Below are 27232 nucleotides of genomic sequence, written 5' to 3'. Positions count from 1 at the left end.
ATAAAAATAAGTCGCTGAATTGTGAAATAAGCGCGAATTTCGAGAAGGGTTCGACCGATTTCGCTAATTCTTTTTTATAATATTCCTTGAGGTTCGAGGATTATTCTTACGGAGAGAAAAATTCTGAAAATCGCCTAAAAAGTCTAAAAATTAAAATTTTTTAGTAAAAAATCATAAAATTTTTATTTACACAGCTATAAATTCAAAGCGAATGGATCGATTGGAATATCGCTTCTTTGCAATAAAACTTTGAAATATTTACCTTCGTTTTGCATAAAAAATACTTGATTCCTTTCTTATATCAGCAAAATTTTTTAAACAAAAGTAAAATTTTTACCAAAAAAATGTAGTTCATGTGGTTATTCGTTGTCAACTCTGCGCGCAAATTGCTTTTGAGTGAGGCATGATGCGACACATACGTACATGCATAGCATTCGCTGCGATATTTAACTTCGGTCGTAGGTTTATAGGTATGTATGGATGTATGTATGTATTTTAATTTCATATCAGTTTGACATATGTATGTACATATTTATACGTTTGCAAAGTTAACCGTAGAACGCATAACCAAAAAATACCACGCAAACGCATAACGGGGGTACCCGTGTGTCTACTTACAAGTCTTTACCGTTACAAATGCACAGTAACAATATTCATAAGTAAAAATTATAACAGATTGTGTGCTGAGCAGTGAGTTACTTACTTACTGCGGCAAGCTCGAGAAAACCAGTAACTGGATTCTGCTACCTAAGTTATACTAAAAAACCTAAACGAAGAAGAAAAACGCGAAAAGCATGCTGCATCTGCAAAAAACCAATGTGCCTGGTACATTTGGTGACAAATTGTATCTTCACCATTTGCGAGCAGAAAAATTAGTATATGTCTACGAAACACAATATTTTTTGTTTCAAGATTCATGTTTTCTAATATATTTTTACAATCTGCAATAAAAATTTCATATTAAAACAAATGAATTGTTGATATTTGATGGGTACACGGGTACCCGGTTATGCGCTCGCGTAGGTGTGAACTTTGGGAATTTATATCTGGGGAACCCCTCAACGGAAACCTACAAGCATTGGCTTAAACGATACATAAATACTGTAGTTTCCTAGATTAGAAGGTTAAACGCTCTAGTAATTTAAAAAAGAAGTTTTTGTGCAATACGTCAAAACTCATTAAATTTTACGAGTAACAGTTATTATAGTTTGTATAAAATTGGACCTATCAACACAATTACTGAATTTTTACACCGTTGCACCGAAGTTATTTTCAAATAATATTATTATAAGAAAGACTGGTGGCAAAAATAGAATTTTTGTCTATTGCATAGAGTTTTACTTTTATTCCTCACCAATTTGGAGTCACTGATTTAAATATGCCATCAAATTGCACCGAAGTTATTTTCAAATAATATTATTATAAGAAAGACTGGTGGCAAAAATAGAATTTTTGTCTATTGCATAGAGTTTTACTTTTATTCCTCACCAATTTGGAGTCACTGATTTAAATTATGCCCTCAAATTTCATTTAGCATTTAGGGAACTCGGGTTTTTGAAATACGGGTATGATACAAAAAAAAAAAAAAAAAACACGCTTCTCCGTATTATGAGTTCTACAGTAGGGTTAAGTTTATACAATCTGAACAGTTTTTGTTTTAACTGTGGTGGAATATATTTAAGGAATTTCTTTTGAATCCATCAGACCTAGTGATACGAGCTCATTTAAACTTATACGGTTCCCCATATGAAATTAACAACAAACCTTGGACACCAACTTTCGTATGTCAAAGTTGTGTTGAGTCATTACGCTTATGGGCAAATAAAAAATGACTTTATTTCAAGTACCAAACTCCTGTTATATGGCATGAACAGTGTGGTAAACATAAGTGGATTTATCCCAATCTAGTGACTGCTACCGTATAACTTTAGTCGCTCATCAAATTGGGTCTTATGAAACAATATGTAAAGGCTTCAGACAAAAGTGGCGATTGTTTCAAATAAATTTCTAAATCATTTCCAAAACTGATTTTTCAAAATGTGAAAGCTGGGAGTTTCGATGGCCGACTGAGTGATAAACCAGTTTGTGATCCTGAGTTCACTAGCCGCATGAAGCACCTGAAAAATCTGCATGAGGCGAGTTCGTTTGTGTCGCAAACAACTCCTTAGGAGCCAGGATGTTACCTAACGTCTCTGAGCATATGGACCAACTAATGCTACACTTTCAACATCTGTGGGTAAACAGTAGTATCAATATGCACTTTCTCCATAGCCGGACCTCGGCACTAAGGGAGTGCGATATCAAGGACATTGGAACGCAAATTTGATTACTGCTGGAGCGTTCAGAGTAGTGCTCGTAAAAGGAAATCTCTTAAAAGAAAATTTAACTAATTGTAATTGTTAATAATAAAGTTTATTTATTAAAAACCGAAACTATTTTTACAAAAAACTTTATTAACATATATTTCGGAAACTATAACTGTTAGGAAAAAACGGTTTTTATATTTGAAATAAGGGTCAATAGTACTTTAACAATCATGCATAAAATCCCATGCAACAGCACCAGTGGCCAACAGTGAAGTTAATTTGTCTGTATAATAATGTTGTAAGCGCAGAAACTTAACTCCTAAATCATCATTATTTATTTTTTTGTATATATTTCGATATATAAAATGGGCGTGGCACCTCCGATACAAATGGACCCTTGGGTACTGCATAACTCTGAAGGTATCCATGCTAGAACATTAAAATTCAGTAAGGAGTTATATGAGGGCAATCCCTAACACCACCAAGAAAATGTGGGATGAGGAAGAAGGGGGCGTGGCACTTCCCATACAAATGGAATATATAATACCGTATGTCTCTGGATGTAGTAATGGTAGGATAATTAAAATTGGTAAGGAGCTATATGACGTCAAGTCCTAACACCTCCAGTAAAATGTGGAAGGCGTGGCACCTTCCCTACGAATGGAATTTTTCAGAACTATGGCTGTCGTACAAGCTTATGTTATTTTAACAGCTAAAGATTTACTGCACACTTGAGGGCATTTTTGGCACCTTAGGATGTTAATATGTATTATAAGAAGCGAGACAACTTATTACTATACAGAGTTTCTTGATTTTACGAACACCATCGTTGCAGGGTTTGTTCGTAAAATCGATTTCTTCGTAAAATCGAGTACCATAACATTTTTCATATATGCTTGATTAAAATAGCTAAAATAACCAGAGAAAGTACACGTGTTTTTTAAAACTTGTTTTACTCAAATAACAAATGCAAAAAAAAGAACAAAAAGAAAAAATTTATTTCAGAATGGTTATCACCGTATAACATACATACATATATACATACACTCTAAATTTTTTACCAAAATTTAGGATCATTTTAGGTGAAATGTGCTCCTTGTCTAAAAAAAACAATCATTTTCACTCTAATCGAAATAAATAAACCTAATTTGCGTAATTTCCCACAATAATACCAATTTCCCACCTAAATTGTTTGTATTTAGGCAGATGTTGTTTAATTTTAATCACAATATGCATAATTTTCCGCAGTAATACAAATTTACACCTAAAGTGTTTGAATTTGGGAAAATTTTGTTGAATTTTAAGTATTGCTGCCTAAATATCAGGTAATCAGCTGATGAATCTCATCATTTTGTCATTCGCAGAATTTTTCGTAGAAGTGCGCGTCAATTAGCAGCAATTAAAAAGTTAATTTTTCCAGAATTTATTATACCTGTCTATATAATTTTTGGAGCAGATTCATTCGGTGCTGGTTGCTGTTATTATACGTATAATACAATTAAGTTCAAAGTATTATTTGTTAAAAATATTTTGTGAAAAAAGTTTTGTTACCTTAATAAATAATCATTTATTACATCTGTACACCCACCAAGATGAAAAGGTCAAGGTGTTCAAGTGTTTGTTTTCACAATGTGGGAAATTATAATTCCTATGAAGTGCATTTCACCCAAGTCACCCCATTAAAAAGGGATTCCGAGAGAAAGAGTTGTTTTCTAATACACAGATCCGTTGTTCATTATTTATAGTTTGGATCAACAACCGAAGAAATAAAAAGCGACATAGAAGAACCAACTCCCTGGATATCAATAGTTGGTAAAATTCCATTCTATAAACGATCTTAGTTATACATTTTTCCAATTTTATTTTTTTTTTATATTTTTTAATTCCTAGCGACATCACCACTGGATAGCTGTGCCCACGTAGCTTATATTTGGTTTGAAAAGGGAATTACATTTAAGGAGGAAGATTTTAATATTGTGGATGTAGTATTACAGCTGCTCTGCTACTATTATGTTTTAAATGTAGTTTATCCTAAGCAAATATCACAAACTTTTTAGTTCCTAATGAAATTTTTTTTTTACTTTATCCCTCACAAATGCGAGGAAAAAAACTACATATAAACAATTTAAGAAAAATTAATACACTTATTAGAAAACTAGACCAAGTTATCTAAAAAATTCCCATAAGTTATATTTAAATAAAGCCTTAGTAAGTTTGAGTAAAAATTGCCAAAGGCGAAAATATTGCGTTTCCTTTTTTATTATTTAACACAAAAATCTTGCGCTGTCAAATGAATATTAATTTTTATCTAAAAACATATATGTAGTTTTCTTTCCTGATAAAATTGAATTTTTTAAGCTTTAATATGGCAAAATTTGCCAAAACTGTAACGAAACTTATGCAAAAGTATTTCCTTATTCCTAAGAACATATAAAAATGTAATTATAATTCTTGTTTGTCTTATATTAGTGTAAAATAAAATTTTAAAAAATAAATTGTACCGTGTTATTGTAAAACAATCACCCTATTTTATATTAACTATATTATATATAATGAAAATATACCTTTAGAAAATAGGCTGATTACTTTTCTTTCGCTCGGTATTGTATTTATGCATATGTATACATACATAAATATCTTTGTATTTGTTTTTATTAAACAAGAAATGCAGAAAATTGAACATATTATGTTCAAAAGGTAATCAAAAATTAGACATAATTTGTGTAAAATTTTACACTTATTTTGTTTAAAAGTCAAAAGATGTCTAAAAAATTATTTGTGTAATTTTAGTTCGATAATATTCGGTAATGTGTTGCTTACTATTTTCGACGTAATTTTCAGCAAAACTGATTTAGAGTGTACATACTGCATATTTTAGCTTAGGTGTATACTGAGAAAAGTTGTTCGCACAATATTCTGTGCTTAATTCAGTAAGACAATATTTAATGTTTAAAATTTTTATGTAAAAAATTGATTAATCATTGTTTGTTTGACAGGAATATTGAGGTAATTGTTTACTGCAGCTTTTTGAAGCTCCGTCAAAACAACCAAATTTGAAGCCTCAACATTGTTTTGCTTGGCCCACCTAATGCACGTGTCAAAACTTTCAATAGCGTCTGTATACTTTACTCTTGGCTCTTCAATAAAAAATTTGTATGATACAAAACACAAAATTTGTTAGTTGTTCCTACAACCAGTAAAAGTACTCAATGTAAAAATTTTGAATGTTCGTAAAATCGAAATTTCGTAGAATCGAATGTTCGTAATATCAAGAATCTGCTGTATTAAAACAGTCGTGGAAGAATTCTAAGCAGTGCATATCCGGTTGAGTGCTTAAGTCTTTTCAGCCGTCAGGAATTCCTTCTCATCGATTGATTCTCCGCGCTAATGTAGTGGGACAAGGCTTTTCATCACAAAACTTTTACGAATGTCATTGAAGCAATGCATATCGGAAATTTTCGAAAACAAAAGAGTTTAAAACAACGGATTCCAGTGATACCGATACATATGCCTTTTATATATTAAATGCCTCCAATTTCCTTCCCTATCAATAAAGCTCAAGGACGGTCATTAGCTGGGATTCAAAGGATTGATAAGCGCAATACAAAACTTTATAGCTTCAGTGTTTCCGCAACCCAATTGTCAACCTCACCTATGCGAGGGGAATTCTGTTATAAATATCAATTTATCATACAACAACAGTCATTAGCTGTAGCAAAAGTCAATCTTACCAACTCATGTTTCACCCATGGCCAATTACGCGTATCCTGCATATTTTTATAGAAACGTGGGGTAAAACCCACGGGCATAAGCTAGTAAACTTAATAAAACGGAAAGCGATCAAAATAGGTTGAGTAAATGGTGCGCAAAAAATGTTTGTTTAGTGATTTTACATAAAATCCAAACCATTTAGTAGGTCAAATATATCAACGACATATCAACAGTTGCGTTAAATGCGGTCATTGAAGCAAAGAGCAATCTGTACGCAGAAATGAGTTTCGGTTGTTGAATAGCGTCTTAAGGTTTAAAGTGAATGATTTCAAAGAGCCCCTTAAGATCAGCTTAACCACTATATGTATTGTACAGCGCTTCTTATAGGGGCATAGGATATTTCATTGGACTAAGTAGTCCATACGAAAATCTTAAGTTGACCATCCGCATTTCATGGGTTTTGAACCGCAGGTCGGACTGTACCGAAATCATTTTAAATTTCAAAGGCCGAACCAAAAACCACACAACCAATACCTTTTTATTTAAGGCTAGATTTAATTCGCAAGCGGCCACCGTGGTAGGGTGAAACCGTGCTCCGACTACCACACCGAGGTACTTCGGTTGAACTCCCGGGCAAAGTAGCATAAAAATTTAGAAAAAAAGTTTTTTCAATCAGAAAAAAATGTTTTATCGAGGTCGACCCTCGGATGTGATTTTACAAAAACTTCGAGTGTATTTCTGCCATGATAATCTTCTCAGTGAAAACTAATCTGCCTTGCAGATGCAGTTCGGAGTTTGTATAAAACAAGTAAGTCCTGTTCCGCAAATTTGTCAGGAATATTAAAAGGAGCATGACACAAATTGGAAGAGAAGTTCGGCCTAGATCTCCTCGGAGGTAAATCTTGCAAAGTATTAATTTTTTTTAGGTTTAACTGGTAAGTCCCTGAGGACCTCACGACGAATGAATGTCCATAGTGTTACCTATCCAACTTGCTGCTTCTAGATCTGATAGTGTTGCCACTTAAGCTTTTTTCAAGCTTAATTTGGCTCTTTTTTATCACTTTGGCCTGATGAATTATGACTTCACTTTAAGCTTATTCAGCTTGTTTCAGATATATCCTAGCTCATTATAGCATTTGACAAAATTTAAGAAAAAGAAAAAGTTTGGTGTAATTCAATTTAAAAACATTGAATTAATTTGGGCTGAATGTTAAATGTTTGGCGGATTAAAGACCAAAATAACGCTAACGTCATTGTTTAGGTCAGAACCTAAATTTTTATATCTATTTTACACGGCAACCCCAATGCATAATTCATTTAGTTGCACATATGTATTTACATAAATACACTGTCATGTATTGCTAACACGCATGCATACAACCTCATATTGTCACTCACACATATAAGCAGCATAACACGGATAACTAACTCCGGTCCGACACAACGTAGATCATTTTCTTGTTTGCTGTTCTATTTCAACCACGGAGGAAGAAAGTCGCTGCTGCTGTCACGCCACATACTAAAGGTAAAATATTGTACTAAATTAATTCAAAATAAGCTAATTATTGTCATTATTACTTATAAAAATATTTGCCTCTTTATTCCTTTTTCCATATATATACATATATTCTCCGTGCTACCACGCACCGTGAGAGAATATACATTGGTCCTGTCTCACCGAGAGAAATTTTACAAGCGACCAGAGCAGATACAGTCCACATCACAGAAAAGGCATATTACCATTATCAATTTTTGGGCAATAATACTTCCAACCAAGATCTTCGAGATTTTTTGGCACAACACAATAAGACCTTCGAGATATTTAACAAAATTTTGGCGAAACCACCACCACAACAAAGAAAGCGGCAAAAACAACGCAACAACAAAACAAGGTACGTGGTTACAATTTCAAACGCACTGTGACAAATAATTTTCTTAAGTGAATTGTGTTGACATGGCCTTTTGTCTATCAGCTATATCCCCCCACCCGCGGTAAGGTAAAGCTGACACAGCTTAAGGTAACATAGTGCAGTTTTTTTTTCAAGCAAATTTTCTTTTAAATTGATACTGCACTATTTTCTGTTTCACATAACCATACTTCCATTTGGGTACTTGAGTTTTGTTAATTTTCAACAATAACAAAAACACACTGTTTTATGTGCATAAGTACCCAACAAAAAATTCACTGGTACTTGTAACTAATGAATTTTTTCTTATATTTTTTTACACAAACGAGCGTCAAGAAATTTAATTGTAAAATGTGTCACACAAATGAGCATAAACTACGCAACTGCACGAAATTCCTTAAACTTTCACCTGCTCGTAGAGTCGATTTTATTAAGAGCAATAATAGCTGCCTGAATTGTTTATCGTCTGGACATACTGTGTCGAAATGTACAAGCTCATACAACTGCAGCACTTGTCATTCTCGATATAATACGCTCCTCCATATACAAAAAATTCAACAAAAGACAGCAGCGCATGCAAAGCATTCGGATGATGATGCCCCATCAACATCAAAACAGGCTAGGGAGAGACAAAATTCAAAGTCCCATGAGAAGCAAGTCTCGAATGTGCAATCTTGTCATGCGCATACAACCACAGGTGTACTGCTAGGCACTGCTCGTGTCAACATTAATTACAATAATACCAATTTTTCAGCTAGAGCCCTAATTGACTCTGGTTCTGAGTGCTCGTTCATAACCGAACGTCTTAAACGTCGAATTAACCTGCCATCCAAGAAAATTCGCGCTCAAGTTTTCGGCATTACCAACGCATTCTCTGCACAGGTCAAGGAATCTTGTTCAATAGGGTTGCGGTCCCTAGTTGACCCAACGGTCCTTGTCCTGCCTCAACTAACAGGGAATCTTTCAACGTGCCAGATCAGCGCGATGACAAAGCAATAATTTCCAGATCTCGAGTTGGCAGATAAAAGTTTCTTTGTAAATGAGCAAGTGGATCTAGTTCTCGGAGGGGACATTTACCCTTAAAAAAATTCTGAACGGATTGCAGAAGAATGTGCTTGGTACACTTTTAGTACAAGAAACTGTTTTCGGCTTGATTCTTACAGGCCGTGCAGATGCTCAAGAGCAAACACACCGAATAGTCTCTTACTACAGTGACTTATCATTGGATAAACAACTATCCGCCTTCTGGGAGCTCGAAGAACTCCCAAAAAACAAACTTCTAAATCCAGACGAACAATACTGCGAGGAATTGTATAGAAATACAACCACAAGGGATAATACAGGGAAATATACTGTCTCACTACCATTTAAACGGGAATTTCCATCAAACATTTCTCTAGGACCATCTCTTAAAAGAGCCTGCTCTCAGTTCTTCCGGAACGAGACACGCCTCGCAAAAAATCCTACCCTACAAACGGAGTACAATCGAGTTGTGACCGAATACGAGGAATTAGGACATATGTCAAGGATCAACAGCATCGTGCCACCGGACTCCTCTGACCATTATTGCCTACGTCATCATGCCGTCATCAAGGAAGAAAGTACCTCCACGAAAGTTCGCATTATTTTTAACGCATCTAGTCCGACTACAAACGGAGTAAGCCTTTATACGGGCACTACCCTACAAGCGGACCTGACGATTCTCATTCTTCGCTGGAGACTATACAAATACGTCTTCAACAGCGATATTGAGAAAATGTACCGACAAATTATGGTACATCGGAACCAAAACAAATACCAGCGCATAGTATTCCGTACTGCTCTGAAAGCCCTATCAGTCTTTACGAACTAAAGACTGTGACATTAGGGGTTAACTGTGCTTCTTATCTAGCAATAAGGACACTTTTACAATTGGCAGAGGACGTCGAAGACACATTTCCAATTGCATCCACAATACTAAGAGAATACATGTATGTGGATGATATTCTTGCTGGTGGACACTGCATCCAACCAGCAATTTCTGCCAGAGATCAAATATCTCAAGTATTGCAATCAGCCGGCTTTCCACTAAGAAAATGGACAGCCAATTCCGACCAAATACTAAAGGATATCCCTAAACAACATCTCCTTAACAAAGATTTCCTGGAATTCGAAGACGCAAAACATTTGGCTTGAAGGTACAAAATGGGATGAAGATGTATCACCAACTACTACCGAACGTTGGAAAATTTTTATGGAAAATTATCCCGAAATTGATAACATTCGGATACCGCCCTGCACACACTTTTCTCCAACCAACAATGTGGAAATACACGGTTTCTGCGACGCATCGGAGAAAGCGTATGCTGCGGCAATATACCTCCGCGTCGAATCAACCGACCAAGTCCAAATCAATTTACTATTGGCGAAAATTAAAGTAGCTCCTGTAAAAACTATCTCCCTTCCCCGATTGGAATTATGTGGAGCAGTGCTAATTGCCGAAATAATAGAAACATTAGCAGAAAATCTCAATTTAGGGAACGCAAAAACCTATTTATGGACCGATTCCACGATTGTACTGGCTTGGATACGAAAGCCCCCTTGTTCGTGGTCAACTTTCGTAGCACACCGTATCACGAAAATCGTCGAAAAGGCCGGAAAGGATAATTGGAGTCATGTGGATTCGGGATCAAATCCAGCCGATATGGCTAGCAGAGGACTCCCAGGACATAAACTGGTCAACAATTCCTTTTGGTGGCAGGGACCTTCTTGGTTACAAGAAGACATCTCAAAATGGCCTACACAAGATATATCTTACAACACAACCATCGAGGAGAAACGAGTGCAAGCACATGTAGTAACGACCAAAGCGGATTTTTATATTCTGGATAGATTTTCGAACCTACCCAGAGCCTTAAGGGTGATATCTTATGTCTTGAGATTTCTCGAAAGAACTCATCCAAAGACAAAAGATTATTTTAATAAAACGTCGTATCTGGTTTCATCAGATGAAATCGAAATCGCTACGCAACGCTGAGTTAAGATGTCACAACAACAGTTTTATCCCACAGAATACAAAAATCTGAAGTCAGGTAAGCTGGTAGATTGTAAAAACGAAGTGATTCCACTTGACCCTTTCTTATACAAGTATGGCATTATAAGGACTGGTGGTCGCATCCGCGCGGCTCTAGACCTACCATACAATGAACGCCATCCAATAATCCTACCTTACACATGCAAATTTTCTCGCCTTTTAGTTCAGTTTATCCATTAAATCTCTTTACATGGAGAAAATCAACTAATGTTTAGGCTTATTAGGACTCAATATTGGATTCCTAGGGTTAAAAATATGATAAAATCCATCATTCACAATTATAAGGTCTGCACAATCGTGTACAAACGTGTACAAACCCAACTTATGGGTAACCTTCCCAAGGAACGTACCACATTTTCCCGACCATTTACTAATTCAGGGGTAGATTTTCCAGGACCATCCGACATAAAAAGTTATAGAGGTAGAGGGTGTCGAATTTCGAAAGGTTATATCTGTCTGTTTGTCTGCTTTACTACGAAAGCCATACATTTGGAAGCCACAACCGACCTTAGCACCCAATCCTTTCTCGCGGCATTTTCCAGATTTATCGCCAGGCGAGGATGTCCGAAAAATATATATTCCGACAATGGGACTAACTTTGTTGGAGCCTCACGATCACTTAGATCTGAGTTTAAGGCATTTATAACTGATTCGCGTGAGAACGTATTGTCTAAATATGATCATCAAATTCTGCAATGGCATTTCATCCCCACTGCCTCTCCTCATATGGTAGGTCTGTGGGAAGCTGGAGTAAAAAGTTTCAAAGGCCACTTTCGAAAAGTGGCAGGTAGGGATAAATATACCTTTGAGGAATTCACAACCCTACTTTGTCGAATAGAGGCTTGCCTCAACTCGCGACCACTAAGTCCAGCGTCGAACGAATCCACCGACTTAGAACCCTTAACCCCTGGTAATTTCCTTGAAGGCGGGCATCTTCTCGCTCCTCCAGAAATAGATTCCAATGAGAATCCTGTCTCCATAGTCAATAGGTGGCATAAATTAAAAGCTTTGCATCAAACGTTTTGCAAAAGATGGAAAAGAGAATATCTCTTACAAATGCAAAAGCGGGTAAAATGGAAACACCCGAAAGCAAACATCAAAATAGGGGATTTCGTCGTCGTGAAAGACGACAATGTAGCTCCAAACGAATGGAGACTTGGAAGAGTCGTCAAACTCCACCCGGGAGCAGACGATCTTGTACGAGTTGTCGACATCACGACTGAAAAAGGTCAAATTACAAGGCCCTTGGCCAAACTGGTTCTACTTCCACCAGCCAATGAAGCAAGTGGAGAGGTATCCACCGATGACCAAACCGACCCTTAAATCAGGACATTCCACTTCATCAAAATAGGTAATGCCATTTTAAATTATGGCGTACAAAGTAAACAATTTTATTTCAAAATTAAAAAAAGTCGACAGGGTGCAGATACCAAGTCTATGAAAACTACAAACGAAATTGCTGAAAAATAACCTATATGCCCAGCTGAAATATATATAAAATACATAAATTAACCACAAAACTAAATACCAAACTAACTACACGCAAATTACCACGTACAAACGTTCGGTAGCCGCAGGGAAATACATTCGTTTATTCGCTTGGGTTCTTCTTCGTTTCAAAATCCTTCTAAGCCATCGGTTCCTAAATATAAAACAGTTTAATATTGTTTCAGACAAATAACAGTCCAACTACAATAACTTGACAAAACTTTGGTTAACACAACCGGCTTCATTCATTATCAAATTAATTTATCATGTTAAGTCAAGTTGGTGTAATTGGACTAACTACATAAGAAAACTAAACCGCAAAAAAAATTCCTATTATACCCATAATTTACTACGTCAATATGATAAATTGTGAATTTCTTTTTTTCCAATACATAACAACATTTTTTTTTAAAGTCCAAGTGCTTTCTCTTATTTCTCACAATAACTCACAACATTTTTTGTTGGGTATTGTTAGACAAGGAATGCACTACAAGAACAAAATTGCAATTAAATTTGCACAAATAAACTAATATTTACAACTGATCGCTTCTGCGATCATTTCTGGATTTTCTAGCACAAAAACTAGAAAGAAAACTTAAATGCACATCTTGTCTTAAAACATCTTACATTATTCCGGTACATAATTGGCATATGTAAATTTGTTTGATATCCACCTTAATCCGTGAAGGGCAAAACCTCAAACCATTCTTTTTGGGGTGCATCAATATTCAGGCGTGCAAGTACGTGTGTACCCGAAGGAGTTCATAGTAATTTGCATAATCTGAAAAGAAAAGAAAACAAGAAGTTATTACAATGATTAATTTAACACAAATTATAAAATTTTAAAACTTGTTTACTTACCATCATCATGTTTATTATGTAATGACATTCTTCTTCTTCCATTTGTCATTCTTTCATTCTCTTTCACTTAACACTCCAATTTCCCTGGTGGTATTGCAATTTCAGCAAAATAAATAAACACCAATTTTGAGTATGCGTGTTCCCGAGGCGCATCACAGGAACCAATTTTATTTTTTTTGTCCATCAAAATTTAAAATTAAATGTGTCATGAATGTTTTACTGAATCTTCTTGTAAAAATAACCACGAATGGCAAAATAAATAGGAAAAAAACGTTAAAGGTTAAGAATGACTTACAATTGAAAATTATTTAGCAAGATTTTTGTCGAATACTACAAAAACTAGCCTGAAATGCGAAACCTTTCTTGGATGGCAGGAATCTTGTGACAAAAGTAGTCACAAAATAAAAATAAAACTGCAAACTTTCGATCATATTCGAAATAACAAATTTTTCGGTCGTAGTCCAAATTACAAGTTTTCGTGGAGTGGAGTTGCCAGCCACATAAAAGCATGTTAGAGGGTTAATATAACTTTCGAAATAACTCAAAATTATTAAAACGTTCGTCACCCAACCAATATTCATTTAAAATAAAACATTTTATTCAAATTAAAACCAAAAATAACAAAATAAATCCAATCTGGCACGGAGACCCGTCCTTTCCGTCTTGATATAACCTTAAATCTCATAAAGTTAAAATCTGGAACGGAGACTTGGCCCCTTTGTCCAGATGGAAAATAATCTTACAATCGTCGAAATCTGGAACGGGGACATGCCCTCTTCGAGACTACGAAAAACTCGAAATCCAAACGAGGTTTATACTAATAAAGTGCGTTGAATTGTAACCCGTTCTTGTTTTCAGCTTTAATATGTTGCTCCTTTTCTTCCTACAGCGGCATCTATTATCGACGAAGTACGGGCGCGATCAGTCAACACATATTTGTTCAAAATAAACAAAAATTTAAATCTAGTTTTTAAGTACTGCTGTGCGTGACAGCTGAAGCATGGAATTCCTCCCACAGATGTTGCTTACCGCAAGCGGGCCGGCATGTTTAGGTCAGAACCTAAATATTTATATCTATTTTACACGGCCACCCCAATGCATAATTCATTTAGTTGTACACATGTATTTACATAAATACACTGTCATGTATTGCTAACACGCATGCATACAACCTCAATATTGTCACTCACACATGTAAGCAGCATAACACGGGTAACTGAGTTTTCCATCGGATAACAAATATCCCTTGGAAACCCTCCGCACGATCTCCGGTCCGACACAACGGAGATCATTTTCTTGTTTGCTGTTCTATTTCAACCACGGAGGAAGAAAGTCGCTGCTGCTGTCACGCTACATACCAAAGGTAAAATATTGTACTAAATTAATACAAAATAAATTAATTATTGTCATTATTACTTATACAAATATTTGCCTTTTTATTCCTTTTTCCATATATGTATATACATATATTCTCCGTGCTACCACGCGTTCAGAAATTTGAGCCTAATAGATTAACCTTTTTTTATAACTGCTGGTGATTCTAATTTCAAATTAAAAACCCAGTTTTGTGTACTAAATTTCTGAAAGACCGGAGTAATACATTTTAAAAATTAAACAGGGGGTTCTGTCCTATTCCCGACTCTGCTAAATTTGTACATATCAAAGCTCCCCTCCCCACCAGAAGGAGTTTTTATTAATAGGTCTGGAAGGACTGCGACCTTTGTGCAGATCTATTGTGCAAACCAGGAGGAGTTACAATCATTTCCTACGTCGAAGACTGCAAGCTTATGGCTACGGGGCCTGCCCTCTTAACATATGAATTTTTAAAATAAACAGTTATCTCCCAGTCGTTCTCACCTTACACCTCGCGAAACAGATCACACAAATATATGTTAACGTCGACTGTCAGTCACCCAAAGATCTTTCGATAATACTATCACCTAAAAGACGCATTCCACCAAAGATCTTAATGGTAACTATCGATAATAATCTCACCTAAAAGGCGCATTCCACCAAAGTTGTATCTTAAGTACAAAGCCGCAACAAAATCCAACTTTGCTCTGGTTACTGTAAAATGTTAAAATCTTTCTTGCCTAGAATCAACCCCGACATACGTACCATCTTTTCAATTGTAAAGTGGAACCTGCGCCCTATTGTCTGCACCTGTGGAAACTGCAAGTTTCCTTGAACTCCTGTTAGAGGACTTTGATGACAATTTGTGAGTGACAAGATAAACAATTTGGGTTTTATTATGAATTCTTCGCTGAGCTGTTCGAACCATATAAACAAAGTTGTAAGCAACGTGTACACTGTTTTGCGCAGGCTAAGTATGTCAGCCTCGTTTACACCGTTAGACATAAGAAAAAAATTAGCTGTGCAATTAATTCTACCTCATATTACATATTCCGATCTTGTATATAGTAAGCTGGACTCTGTCTCTTCTCATAAAATTCTAGTGCTACGTCTACGGCTTAAAGCGATATGACCACATCTCCTTGTGGAAGAATAAACTTCTGGGATGCAGTATCTTAGATTATCTTGCAGCTAGGAACTGTATATTCCTGTATAAGCTTATTGAATTCAAAACTCCTAGCTGTCTTTACAAGAAGCTAAAATTCACAAGATCTAATAGGCATCATATTTTAATTCTCCCTAAGTACTCCTACTTATCTTCTTCGCGGTTGTTCTTTGTTCATGCTGTGAGACTATGGAACTCCATTCCTGAATCTATTAAGGCAATCATAAATCGAGGTAACTATAAGAATTACTTTGGAACTAATGGGTAAATGTAACTACGGTTCAGCTCCATCCTATTTCTATTTCTATCTCAGTGTGCTATTCTAAGTCCTTACTTCTTTGACGTAAAATCTTATTTTCTCCAACAAATACCATATTTAATTCTCATACATTCTAATATAAACATACGCAATTAGTTATATATAAATATTTTTAATTTATTATTTTTTATAATTCCTGTATATACCTATAAGTTGATGTACTATAAAAGACTATGTCTTAACGATACAGCCATTCTTTACTATATAAATAAATAAATAAATATATAAATATATGCCAGGAACCAAGAAATATGCGTGATTTTACTTATCCCGATTCCGTCGTACTATTCGATATTATTTCATTAATTGCCACTTTGATGTAAGTGTATATAAAAATTGACGCGGCTGCTGTCGAAGCTGTTTTTACTACTTTCTTCAAGGCTACTATGTCCGCCTGAGGATCTGTTTATATTTAGATCAGTTCCGTATACCAGTGTATACTGTTTCCCTTCGTATGCAATTTGGGCACATGATCTTTGACGCTTTGCATCGGATCGGCGCCTTTCATGCTCTTCGATCGTGCGAAACTCTTGCTGATTTGATTCCAATTTATACGGCACAAGCTTTGGGGCATGCCACCTTCTATGATTTTTCATTTCCATCTATTCTTGTATGCCCGGGACCTAATAAATATTGTTATTTTCCTTATCTAGATTCTGCCTTGCTATTCGATATTATATTATTAGTTGCTGCTTTGATGTCAACTGTTTTCCTTCAGTGTTTCTACGACTTCGTCATGGCTACTGCGTTTGTCTGAAATATATTGCAGTGATTTGGCAGGAGGATCTGTTTTTCGGGTCAGAACAGTATACCGGCGTTTACTTTTATCACTTAGTCCTCCATTTCGGCTCCCTAGCGCCAACCTTAAATCTCTTTTACACCAACAGGTCAACAGATGGAATGTGCAGAATTATATACGTCGAAGCCACCTATCAATGATAGCCTACATACCCCCTCTAATTTAGTTAGTTAGGTTACTTTTTGGGTGGCTATACATAATACCTGTAAATACTCGATGAGAGAGAGAGCGTGATATGTCCCACTTACATCTCTGCATGCATAAAGTGCCGTAGATAATGACTTTGTAGACAAGTTTGATCATCATTAATTCTCGCTCAGTGAATAAAGAGTTTAGCAAGCTATTAAAAAGAAGAGTTTTTATTTTAATGTTTCTTTTCTTTAAATAAATTTTAATATGTTTACATAAAACAATAAAGGTATTCACCCTGGCTCGTTAATGCGTAATTTGATAATATTTTTAAATGTTTTTGTGTAGACAAATTTTAACGGGATTTTTATAAAAAAGACTACGCATAAACAAAACTACCGATTTAACGATTCAGGTGTGAATACTGCTAATATTTTCTTCGTAAAATAAAAAAATTAACATACAATTTTTTGATACTTTTCCCATAGCACATATTCGGACCTGCAGTTCCTTGCATCAAGACGAGCAGCTGCAGTAGCTGCAGCAGCAGCTGTGCTCCCCCCTCCGCCTCCATTGCCCACAACATCAGCGTCTTCCGTCAACCCCATATGTGCCAAGGATATAAGCATAAGAAGTGGCTGTATTTCCAACCACAACTGTGAGAAAAATGAATACTGTAACAGTGACAACAATAATTCTCAAATGCCACTAGACATTGCCTGTGAAAAACAAGCCGCTGCAAATCAATATAATCAGCACGTACATCACCGAGCTCATGGTAATGTGCAACTAGCACCTGCTCAACCATGTGATTTTCACCCGCCCTATAGAATTCCTAGTTACATGGAACATTTTTATTCTATTCCACGTAATAGTGTTGCGGTACCAGTTCATGGTAAGCTGTCGTATATTTAAAAGTAACAACCTCTTTTTTCATTGTATTATAAAATTGCTTGAATATACACACGGTGAGATCCCTTTAATTTTAGTTTGGTGTCAGTTTACAAAAGCTGCCAAAGTTTTGGCCGAAGTTGGTAATTTTCACTTGATTTTTTTGCTCTGTTTCGAAAAACATAATTGTATTCTAGGCTTGCCTCCTTATATGTTCTGCTCCTTATATGTTAATTAACTTTTCCTTTATAAATATGCATTCTTATCCTTATGATTTCTGTTGCTAATATTTAACTCTACAATGTTACTTAACAGTTATTCTCTCTTTCCACATTCCTATTTATCTTTTCTGGTTTTCTCTTAAACTTCTCGGTTTTTACGTATAAAAAAATCAATTGATAAAAACCCGATAAAAACACTTCTTGTGAACAAATTTTAAATCTTATAAAGATCACATGTGGAAACGGCCATAATTTTTTTATTTTCAAACCACTCTGATCATTAAATATCTTTGGGAAATGAACATATTTCAGTGATCTTTTTTCCTAAAAATAAAAATTTGTAGAAATTGCGTTTCTTAATTACTTTTTTCTGAGCCGAGCATATACATATGTTATCCAGGGATGGGCGATATGGATAAATTTAAATAACTATTGACGAAAAAAATTAAAAAAATTTATTTTTATTCATTATCCAAGAAAACTTGAGTGATGAACAACAAGTTTTTTTCTATTCAAGGATTTCTTGAATAACGAATACATTTTATCGTTATTCGAAATATTCTGAGTGACGATAACCGGTCATTCTTGTTTTTGTAAATTTTAAGTAAAGGTTGAGTTATTATTCATTATTTAAAAAATATGAATTAACAATAAAGTTTCAGTTTTTATTTAGTTAATAAACCTTCAAGATGCTCTGAAAATGTACCCATATGCGAAAACAGTTCGCTACAGTTCGGAAGCGAGGTTCTATAGTGGAATTATTGGCATACTTTTTTTCATTATCACCCACCCACTCAAAAGTTACTAGGGTGGTAGTACTATATAGGCATCAAGTTAGCACTACCAGGGGTTATGTTTTAAAAAAATCGAACGGTAAATTTTTCGTTTCCACGGTGAAAAACGGTAAAAAAGAAACGAGAATTATTGGCATACCTTTTTCATTTTCACCCACCCACTCAAAAGTTACTAGGGTGGTAGTGATATATATGCATCAAGTTAGCACTACCAGGGGTTATTTTTTAAAAGAGTCGAACAGTAAATTTTTCGTTTCCATTGTGAAAAACGGTAAGAAAAACGGGAATTATTGGCATACTTTTTTTTCATTATCACCCACCCACTCAAAAGTTACTAGGGTGGTAGTGATATATAGGCATCAAGTTAGCACTACCAGGGGTTATTTTTTAAAAGAGTCGAACAGTAAATTTTTCGTTTCCATGGTGAAAAACGGTAAAAAATCCGGAATTATTGGCATACTTTTTTTTCATTTCACCCAGCCACTCAAAGGTTACTAGGGTGGTAGTGCTAACTTGACGCCTTGTTAGCACACTTTGGGCCATAGTTTAAAAAATAATAATGAGATCCAAAATCTGTTTTGGGATATCAGTTACGGTTAAAAAGCGGTAATTATTGGCGTTTTTTGTTTTAAGGTAGCTGTTGCAAATTCCAAGTTGCAGCGGTAGTAGTGCTAACTTGGCGGTCAAAACAGCATATTTAGGAATATTTTGAAAAATACTAGTGCTCTCAATTTTGCGTTTTCACAGTAAGAAACGGAGAAAAAATGGCAATTATTGACATAATCGGCTTGATTTTAAGAATAGTTTAAATCGGTTTTTCGGGGTGGTAGTTCTAACTTGACGTCAAGTTATCACTACCAGAGGTTAACTTGAAAAATATTCGAGCGGTAATTTTTTCTATTCCACGGTAAAAAAACGGTTAAAACGGTAATAAATTAGTCATATTTGAGTATGAACTTTCAAAGTGGTAGTGCTAACTTGACGGATATTTTTAATCGTGTCCTAAATATATCTATTATATATTTACTGGTGAGGCTTAAAAATATGTGATTTGATTTTTTTAAGGACCACCCTAATATTCAAAAATACCTGAACCTGTAGCTTTTTTTATTACTGTATAACTTGTAATAAAAAATATTGGCTACATTGTAAAAACTATTATTGAAGAAATGAGCTTGATCAAACTAGCTCTCTTTTGCGGACTTTTCTGTTTTTGGAAATTTCGTTTTTCATAAAATTTCTAAACAATGTTGACAAATCAAGTTAAAAGTAAATTTCCTAACTCTTTCAAACCACAATTTGATATTTGTCAATTTATATTGTCAATTCTTTCGGTAAGTTGGAGTCGCCTAAGCAGGCGTTAGGACGCCTCTTTTACGAAAATAGCATTAGGTACTTTAGCTCGTTATAACGGCACTGCTTTCCTACAATTTTAGGGTTGTAGCTTTATGAAGTGCAGAGATATCACGTTATATGTTGGCGAAGCCCGTATTCTTATATTATTATGTTGAAAGTCGGCGTGGTCATTGACCGAATCACGCGATTTTTTTCAGATCACGTTTTCTTTACAAACGGAAGACGCATATCGAAATTAATCTCTTCTTCTTTCGTTCTCAAGATATCGCTACCGAAATCTGATGAATGAACCCTACAATGAACCGTAAATACCACACCCACTTGTGCCAAAAGTAGGGACCTCTGCATAGACAATCTACGTGCCAAATTTCAGTAGGTACAGAAATATCAAAGAATTATAATTGTAGGAAATATTTATTTGAGACGTAAAAAGTAGCCGTGGTTACCAACCGAATCAATTTATTTTCGGAGGCAGCCTTTTTTGTGGCAAGAGAATAATATCCAGAAGATCGTTACAAACAAAAAAACATAAAAAAAGATTCTTCGGATATTTCGGGGACGGAACCCCAGATATCCCCAAATCTATTCGAAATTACCCTTAAATGACCCAGAGTGAGTTCCGAAAACCATTCCGGAGTGACCCCCAATGAGCCCGAGAGAGCCCCCAATCCCATCCTGAAATGACCCCGAGATGACCCCGAGAGGACCCCGAGGGAGAAACCAAAACTATTCAAAAATGACCACGAGGTAGTCCCCAAAAAAATTCTGAAATGGCCCTGGAGGAACCCAAGGGAATCGCCAAAATCATCCTCGAATTACCCCAAAAACGCCATGAGGGAGTCCCCAAAACCATCCCGGAATTACCCCCAAATTAGCCCGAGGGAGTGCCCAAACTCATCCCGGAATGACCCACAAATGGCTTCGATGGAGTCCCCAAAACCATTCCGAAATAAGCCCAAATGACACGCAGGGAGTCCCCAAGACCATCCCGGAACGACCCCCAAATGACCCCTAGAGAACCTCGCTTCAGAACCGTAGCGAACTGTTTTCGCATATGGGTACATTTTCAGGGCATCTTGAAGGTTTATTAACTAAATAAAAACTGAAACTTTATTGTTAATTCATATTTTTTAAATAATGAATTATAACTCAACCTTTACTTAAAATTTACAAAAACAAGAATGACCGGCTATCGTCACTCAGAATATTTCGAATAACGATAAAATGTATTCATTATTCAAGAAATCCTTGAATAGAAAAAACTTGTTGTTCGTCACTCGTTCTTTTCTATTCAAGGATTTCTTGAATAATGAATACATTTTATCGTTATTCGAAATATTCTGAGTGACGATAACCGGTCATTTTTTTTTTTTTGTAAATTTTAAGTAAAGGTTGAGTTATTATTCAGTATTTAAAAAATATGAATTAACAATAAAGTTTCAGTTTTTATTTAGTTAATAAACCTTCAAGATGCCCTGAAAATGTACCCATATGCGAAAACAGTTCGCTACGGTTCTGAAGCGAGGTTCTCTAGGGGTCATTTGGGGGTCGTTCCGGGATGGTCTTGGGGACTCCCTGCGTGTCATTTGGGCTTATTTCGGAATGGTTTTGGGGACTCCATCGAAGCCATTTGTGGGTCATTCCGGGATGAGTTTGGGCACTCCCTCGGGCTAATTTGGGGGTAATTCCGGGATGGTTTTGGGGACTCCCTCATGGCGTTTTTGGGGTAATTCGAGGATGATTTTGGCGATTCCCTTGGGTTCCTCCAGGGCCATTTCAGAATTTTTTTGGGGACTACCTCGTGGTCATTTTTGAATAGTTTTGGTTTCTCCCTCGGGGTCCTCTCGGGGTCATCTCGGGGTCATTTCAGGATGGGATTGGGGGCTCTCTCGGGCTCATTGGGGGTCACTCCGGAATGGTTTTCGGGACTCACTCTGAGTCATTTAAGGGTAATTTCGAATAGATTTGGGGATATCTGGGGTTCCGTCCCCGAAATATCCGAAGAATCTTTTTTTATGTTTTTTTGTTTGTAACGATCTTCTGGATATTATTCTCTTGCCACAAAAAAGGCTGCCTCCGAAAATAAATTGATTCGGTTGGTAACCACGGCTACTTTTTACGTCTCAAATAAATATTTCCTACAATTATAATTCTTTGATATTTCTGTACCTACTGAAATTTGGCACGTAGATTGTCTATGCAGAGGTCCCTACCTTTGGCACAAGTGGGTGTGGTATTTACGGTTCATTGTAGGGTTCATTCATCAGATTTCGGTAGCGATATCTTGAGAACGAAAGAAGAAGAGATTAATTTCGATATGCGTCTTCCGTTTGTAAAGAAAACGTGATCTGAAAAAAATCGCGTGATTCGGTCAATGACCACGCCGACTTTCAACATAATAATATAAGAATACGGGCTTCGCCAACATATAACGTGATATCTCTGCACTTCATAAAGCTACAACCCTAAAATTGTAGGAAAGCAGTGCCGTTATAACGAGCTAAAGTACCTAATGCTATTTTCGAAAAAGAGGCGTCCTAACGCCTGCTTAGGCGACTCCAACTTACCGAATGAATTGACAATATAAATTGACAAATATCAAATTGTGGTTTGAAAGAGTTAGGAAATTTACTTTTAACTTGATTTGTCAACATTGTTTAGAAATTTTATGAAAAACGAAATTTCCAAAAACAGAAAAGTCCGCAAAAGAGAGCTAGTTTGATCAAGCTCATTTCTTCAATAATAGTTTTTACAATGTAGCCAATATTTTTTATTACAAGTTATACAGTAATAAAAAAAGCTACAGGTTCAGGTATTTTTGAATATTAGGGTGGTCCTTAAAAAAATCAAATCACATATTTTTAAGCCTCACCAGTAAATATATAATAGATATATTTAGGACACGATTAAAAATATCCGTCAAGTTAGCACTACCACTTTGAAAGTTCATACTCAAATATGGCTAATTTATTACCGTTTTAACCGTTTTTTTACCGTGGAATAGAAAAAATTACCGCTCGAATATTTTTCAAGTTAACCTCTGGTAGTGATAATTTGACGTCAAGTTAGAACTACCACCCCGAAAAACCGATTTAAACTATTCTTAAAATCAAGCCGATTATGTCAATAATTGCCATTTTTTCATCGTTTCTTACTGTGAAAACGCAAAACTGAGAGCACTAGTATTTTTCAAAATATTCCTAAAAATGCTGTTTTGACCGCCAAGTTAGCACTACTACCGCTGCAACTTGGAATTTGCAACAGCTACCTTAAAACAAAAAACGCCAATAATTACCGCTTTTTAACCGTAACTGATATCCCAAAACAGATTTTGGATCTCATTATTATTTTTTAAACTAAGGCCCAAAGTGTGCTAACAAGGCGTCAAGTTAGCACTACCACCCTAGTAACCTTTGAGTGGCTGGGTGAAAATGAAAAAAAAGTATGCCAATAATTCCCGTTTTTTTTACCGTTTTCACCGTGGAAACGAAAAATTTACTGTTCGACTCTTTTAAAAAATAACCGCTGGTAGTGCTAACTTGATGCCTATATATCACTACTATCCTAGTAACTTTTGAATGGGTGGGTGAAAATGAAAAAAAAGTATGCCAATAATTCTCGTTTTCTTACCGTTTTTCACAATGGAAACGAAAAATTTACTGTTCGACTCTTTTAAAAAATAACACCTGGTAGTGCTAACTTGATGCATATATATCACTACCACCCTAGTAACTTTTGAGTGGGTGGGTGAAAATGAACAAAAGTATGGCAATAATTCTCTTTTCTTTTTTACCGTTTTTCACCGTGTAAAAGAAAAATTTACCGTTCGAATTTTTTAAAAAATAACCACCCTAGTAACTTTTGAGTGGGTGGGTGATAATGAAAAAAAGTATGCCAATAATTCCCGTTTGTTTTACCGTTTTTCACAGTGGAAAGAAAAATTTACTGTTCGACTTTTTTAAAAAATAACCCCTGGTGGTGCTAACTTGATGCCTATATAGCGCTACCACCCTAGTAACTTTTGATTGGGTGGGTGAAAATGAAAAAAAAGTATGCCAATAATTCCCGTTTTTCACCGTGGAAACGAAAAATTTACTGTTCTACTTTTTTAAAAAATAACCCCTGGTAGTGCTAAGTTGATGCCTATATAGAACTACCACCCTAATAACCTTTGAGTGGCTGGGTGAAAATGAAAAAAAGTATGCCAATAATTCCCGTTTTTCTTACCGTTTTTCACCGTGGAAACGAAAAATTTACTGTTCGACTTTTTTAAAAAATAACCCCTGGTAGTGCTAACTTATGCCTATATAGAACTATCACCCTAGTAACTTTTGAGTGGGTGGGTGAAAATGAAAAAAAAGTATGCCAATAATTCCCGCTTTTATTACCGTTTTTCACCGTGGAAACGAAAAATTTACTCTTCGAATCTTTTAAAAAATAACCCCTGGTAGTGCTAACTTGATGCCTATATAGAACTACCACCCTAGTAACTTTTGAGTGGGTAGGTGAAAATGAAAAAAAAGTATGCCAATAATTCCCGTTTTTCTTACTGTTTTTCACCTTGGAAACGAAAAATTTACTGTTCGACTTTTTAAAAAATAACCCCTGGGAGTGCTAACTTGATGCCTATATAGCACTACCACCCTAGTAACTCTTGAGTGGGTGGGTGAAAATGAAAAAAAGTATGCCAATAATTCCCGTTTTTCTTACCGTTTTTCAGCGTGGAAACGAAAAATTTACTGTTCGACTTTTTTAAAAAATAGCATTTCCACCCTAGTAACTTTAGAGTGGGTGGGTGAAAATGAAAAAAAAAGTATGCCACTAATTCCCGTGCTTTTTACCGTTTTTCATCGTGGAAACGAAAAATATACTGTTCGACTTTTTTAAAAAATAACCCCTGGTAGTGCTAACTTGATGCCTATATAGAACTACCACCCTAGTAACTTTTAAGTGGCTGGATGAAAATGAAAAAATGTATGCCAATAATTCCCGTTTTTTCACCGTTTTTCACCGTGGAAACGAAATGAAAAAAGTATGCCAATAATTCCCGTTTTTCTTACCGTTTTTCAAAAATAACCCCAGGTAGTGCTAACTTGATGCCTATATAGCACTACCACCCTAGTAACTTTTGAGTGGGTGGGTGAAAATGAAAAAAGTATGCCAATAATTCCCGTTTTTCTTACCGTTTTCCACCGTGGAAACGAAAAATTTAGTGTCGACTCTTTTAAAAAATAACCCCTGGTAGTGTTAACTTGATGCATATATAGCACTACCACCCTAGTAACTTTTGAGTGGGTGGGTGAAAATGAAAAAAGTATGCCAATAATTCCCGTTTTTCTTACCGTTTTTCAAAAATAACCCCAGGTAGTGCTAACTTGATGCCTATATAGCACTACCACCCTAGTAACTTTTGAGTGGGTGGGTGAAAATGAAAAAAAGTATGCCAATAATTCCCGCTTTTATTACCGTTTTTCACCGTGGAAACGAAAAATTTACTCTTCGAATTTTTTAAAAAATAACCCCTGGTAGTGCTAACTTGATGCCTATATAGAACTACCACCCTAGTAACTTTTGAGTGGGTAGGTGAAAATGAAAAAAGAGTATGCCAATAATTCCCGTTTTTCTTGCCGTTTTTCAGCGTGGAAACGAAAAATTTACTATTCGACTCTTTTAAAAAATAAGCCCTGGTTGTGCTAACTTGATGCCTATATAGCACTACCACCCTGGTAACTTTTGAGTGGGTGGGTGAAAATGAAAAAAAGTATGCCAATAATTCCCGTTTTTCTTACCGTTTTCCACCGTGGAAACGAAAAATTTAGTGTCGACTCTTTTAAAAAATAACCCCTGGTAGTGTTAACTTGATGCATATATAGCACTACCACCCTAGTAACTTTTGAGTGGGTGGGTGAAAATGAAAAAAGTATGCCAATAATTCCCGTTTTTCTTACCGTTTTTCAAAAATAACCCCAGGTAGTGCTAACTTGATGCCTATATAGCACTACCACCCTAGTAACTTTTGAGTGGGTGGGTGAAAATGAAAAAAGAGTATGCCAATAATTCCCAATTTTCTTACCATTTTTCAGCGTGGAAACGAAAAATTTACCATTCGACTCTTTTAAAAAATAACCCCTGGTAGTGTTAACTTGATGCCTATATAGCACTACCACCCTAGTAACTTTTGAGTCATCCCATAATATAATATCCACAGAAAAAATGGCGAGAGCGGAAATGGAGGTGAACTCGCGTTTATCATACACCACTCTGTGCAATATCATATATTTGTTACCTACATCGGCCGCAGGGACAGTGTCCAAGAACGTCAAGGCTTATCTGTCCGGTCAGGCGATGCAAACCTAGAAATCATCAACATCTAAATCCCTTCTGCCACCTGCTGCCCCAGTCGATACCGCCCTAATATCAGCGCCTTACTCACTGGCAATACTCGCATTATCTTAGGCAATACTCGCATTTCAAATTGCATGTCACAGAAAAACGCACTTTCATAAAGTTTAAAAAAGGAAAGTGGGATGAATACAAATCTTTTACAGACAACCACTTTGCTGCCCTCCCTATCCCGAATGATGCTCGCCAAGGGAGCGTGATTTCCGCAAGGTCCTTGAAACCGCCTCGGTTCGCTTAATTCCTGCTGGTAGAGTGGGTAGTCGGCAGGCATCGGCGCAATTTAGAAACGAAACATCAAAACCAAGAAGAATAAAACAAGGGGTGCCACAGGGTGGTGTCCTATCCCCACTTTTGTTCAACTTCTTCATATCAAAGCAACCTTCGCCACCAGAAGGAGTTACTATCGTTTCCTACGCTGATGACTGCACAATAATGGCCACAGGCCCAGACCCAGAGA

At 36.0% G+C, this 27232-nt stretch overlaps 1 protein-coding gene across 3 annotated transcripts in view; it reads left to right on the top strand.

Moving 5' to 3' along the window:
- Positions 1–27232, top strand: part of LOC137234356 (transcriptional activator cubitus interruptus-like) — a 639403-nt gene that overhangs the window by 111404 nt on the left and 500767 nt on the right. For 2 of the 3 annotated variants that reach the window (XM_067757941.1, XM_067757943.1), the window contains exon 2: positions 17600–18006. The exons of the other annotated variant lie outside the window; for it this stretch is intronic. In XM_067757941.1, the coding sequence (XP_067614042.1) occupies positions 17600–18006 (407 nt within the window). The remainder of the gene's footprint in view (positions 1–17599; positions 18007–27232) is intronic. 3 annotated transcript variants of the gene reach the window in all.

This window comes from Eurosta solidaginis, chromosome X (genome assembly GCF_040869045.1).
Source record: "Eurosta solidaginis isolate ZX-2024a chromosome X, ASM4086904v1, whole genome shotgun sequence".
In the NCBI taxonomy this organism is placed as follows: domain Eukaryota; kingdom Metazoa; phylum Arthropoda; class Insecta; order Diptera; family Tephritidae; genus Eurosta; species Eurosta solidaginis.
The sequence above is the reverse complement of the archived record's forward strand: the minus strand, read 5'-3'. Positions and strand labels throughout refer to the sequence as shown.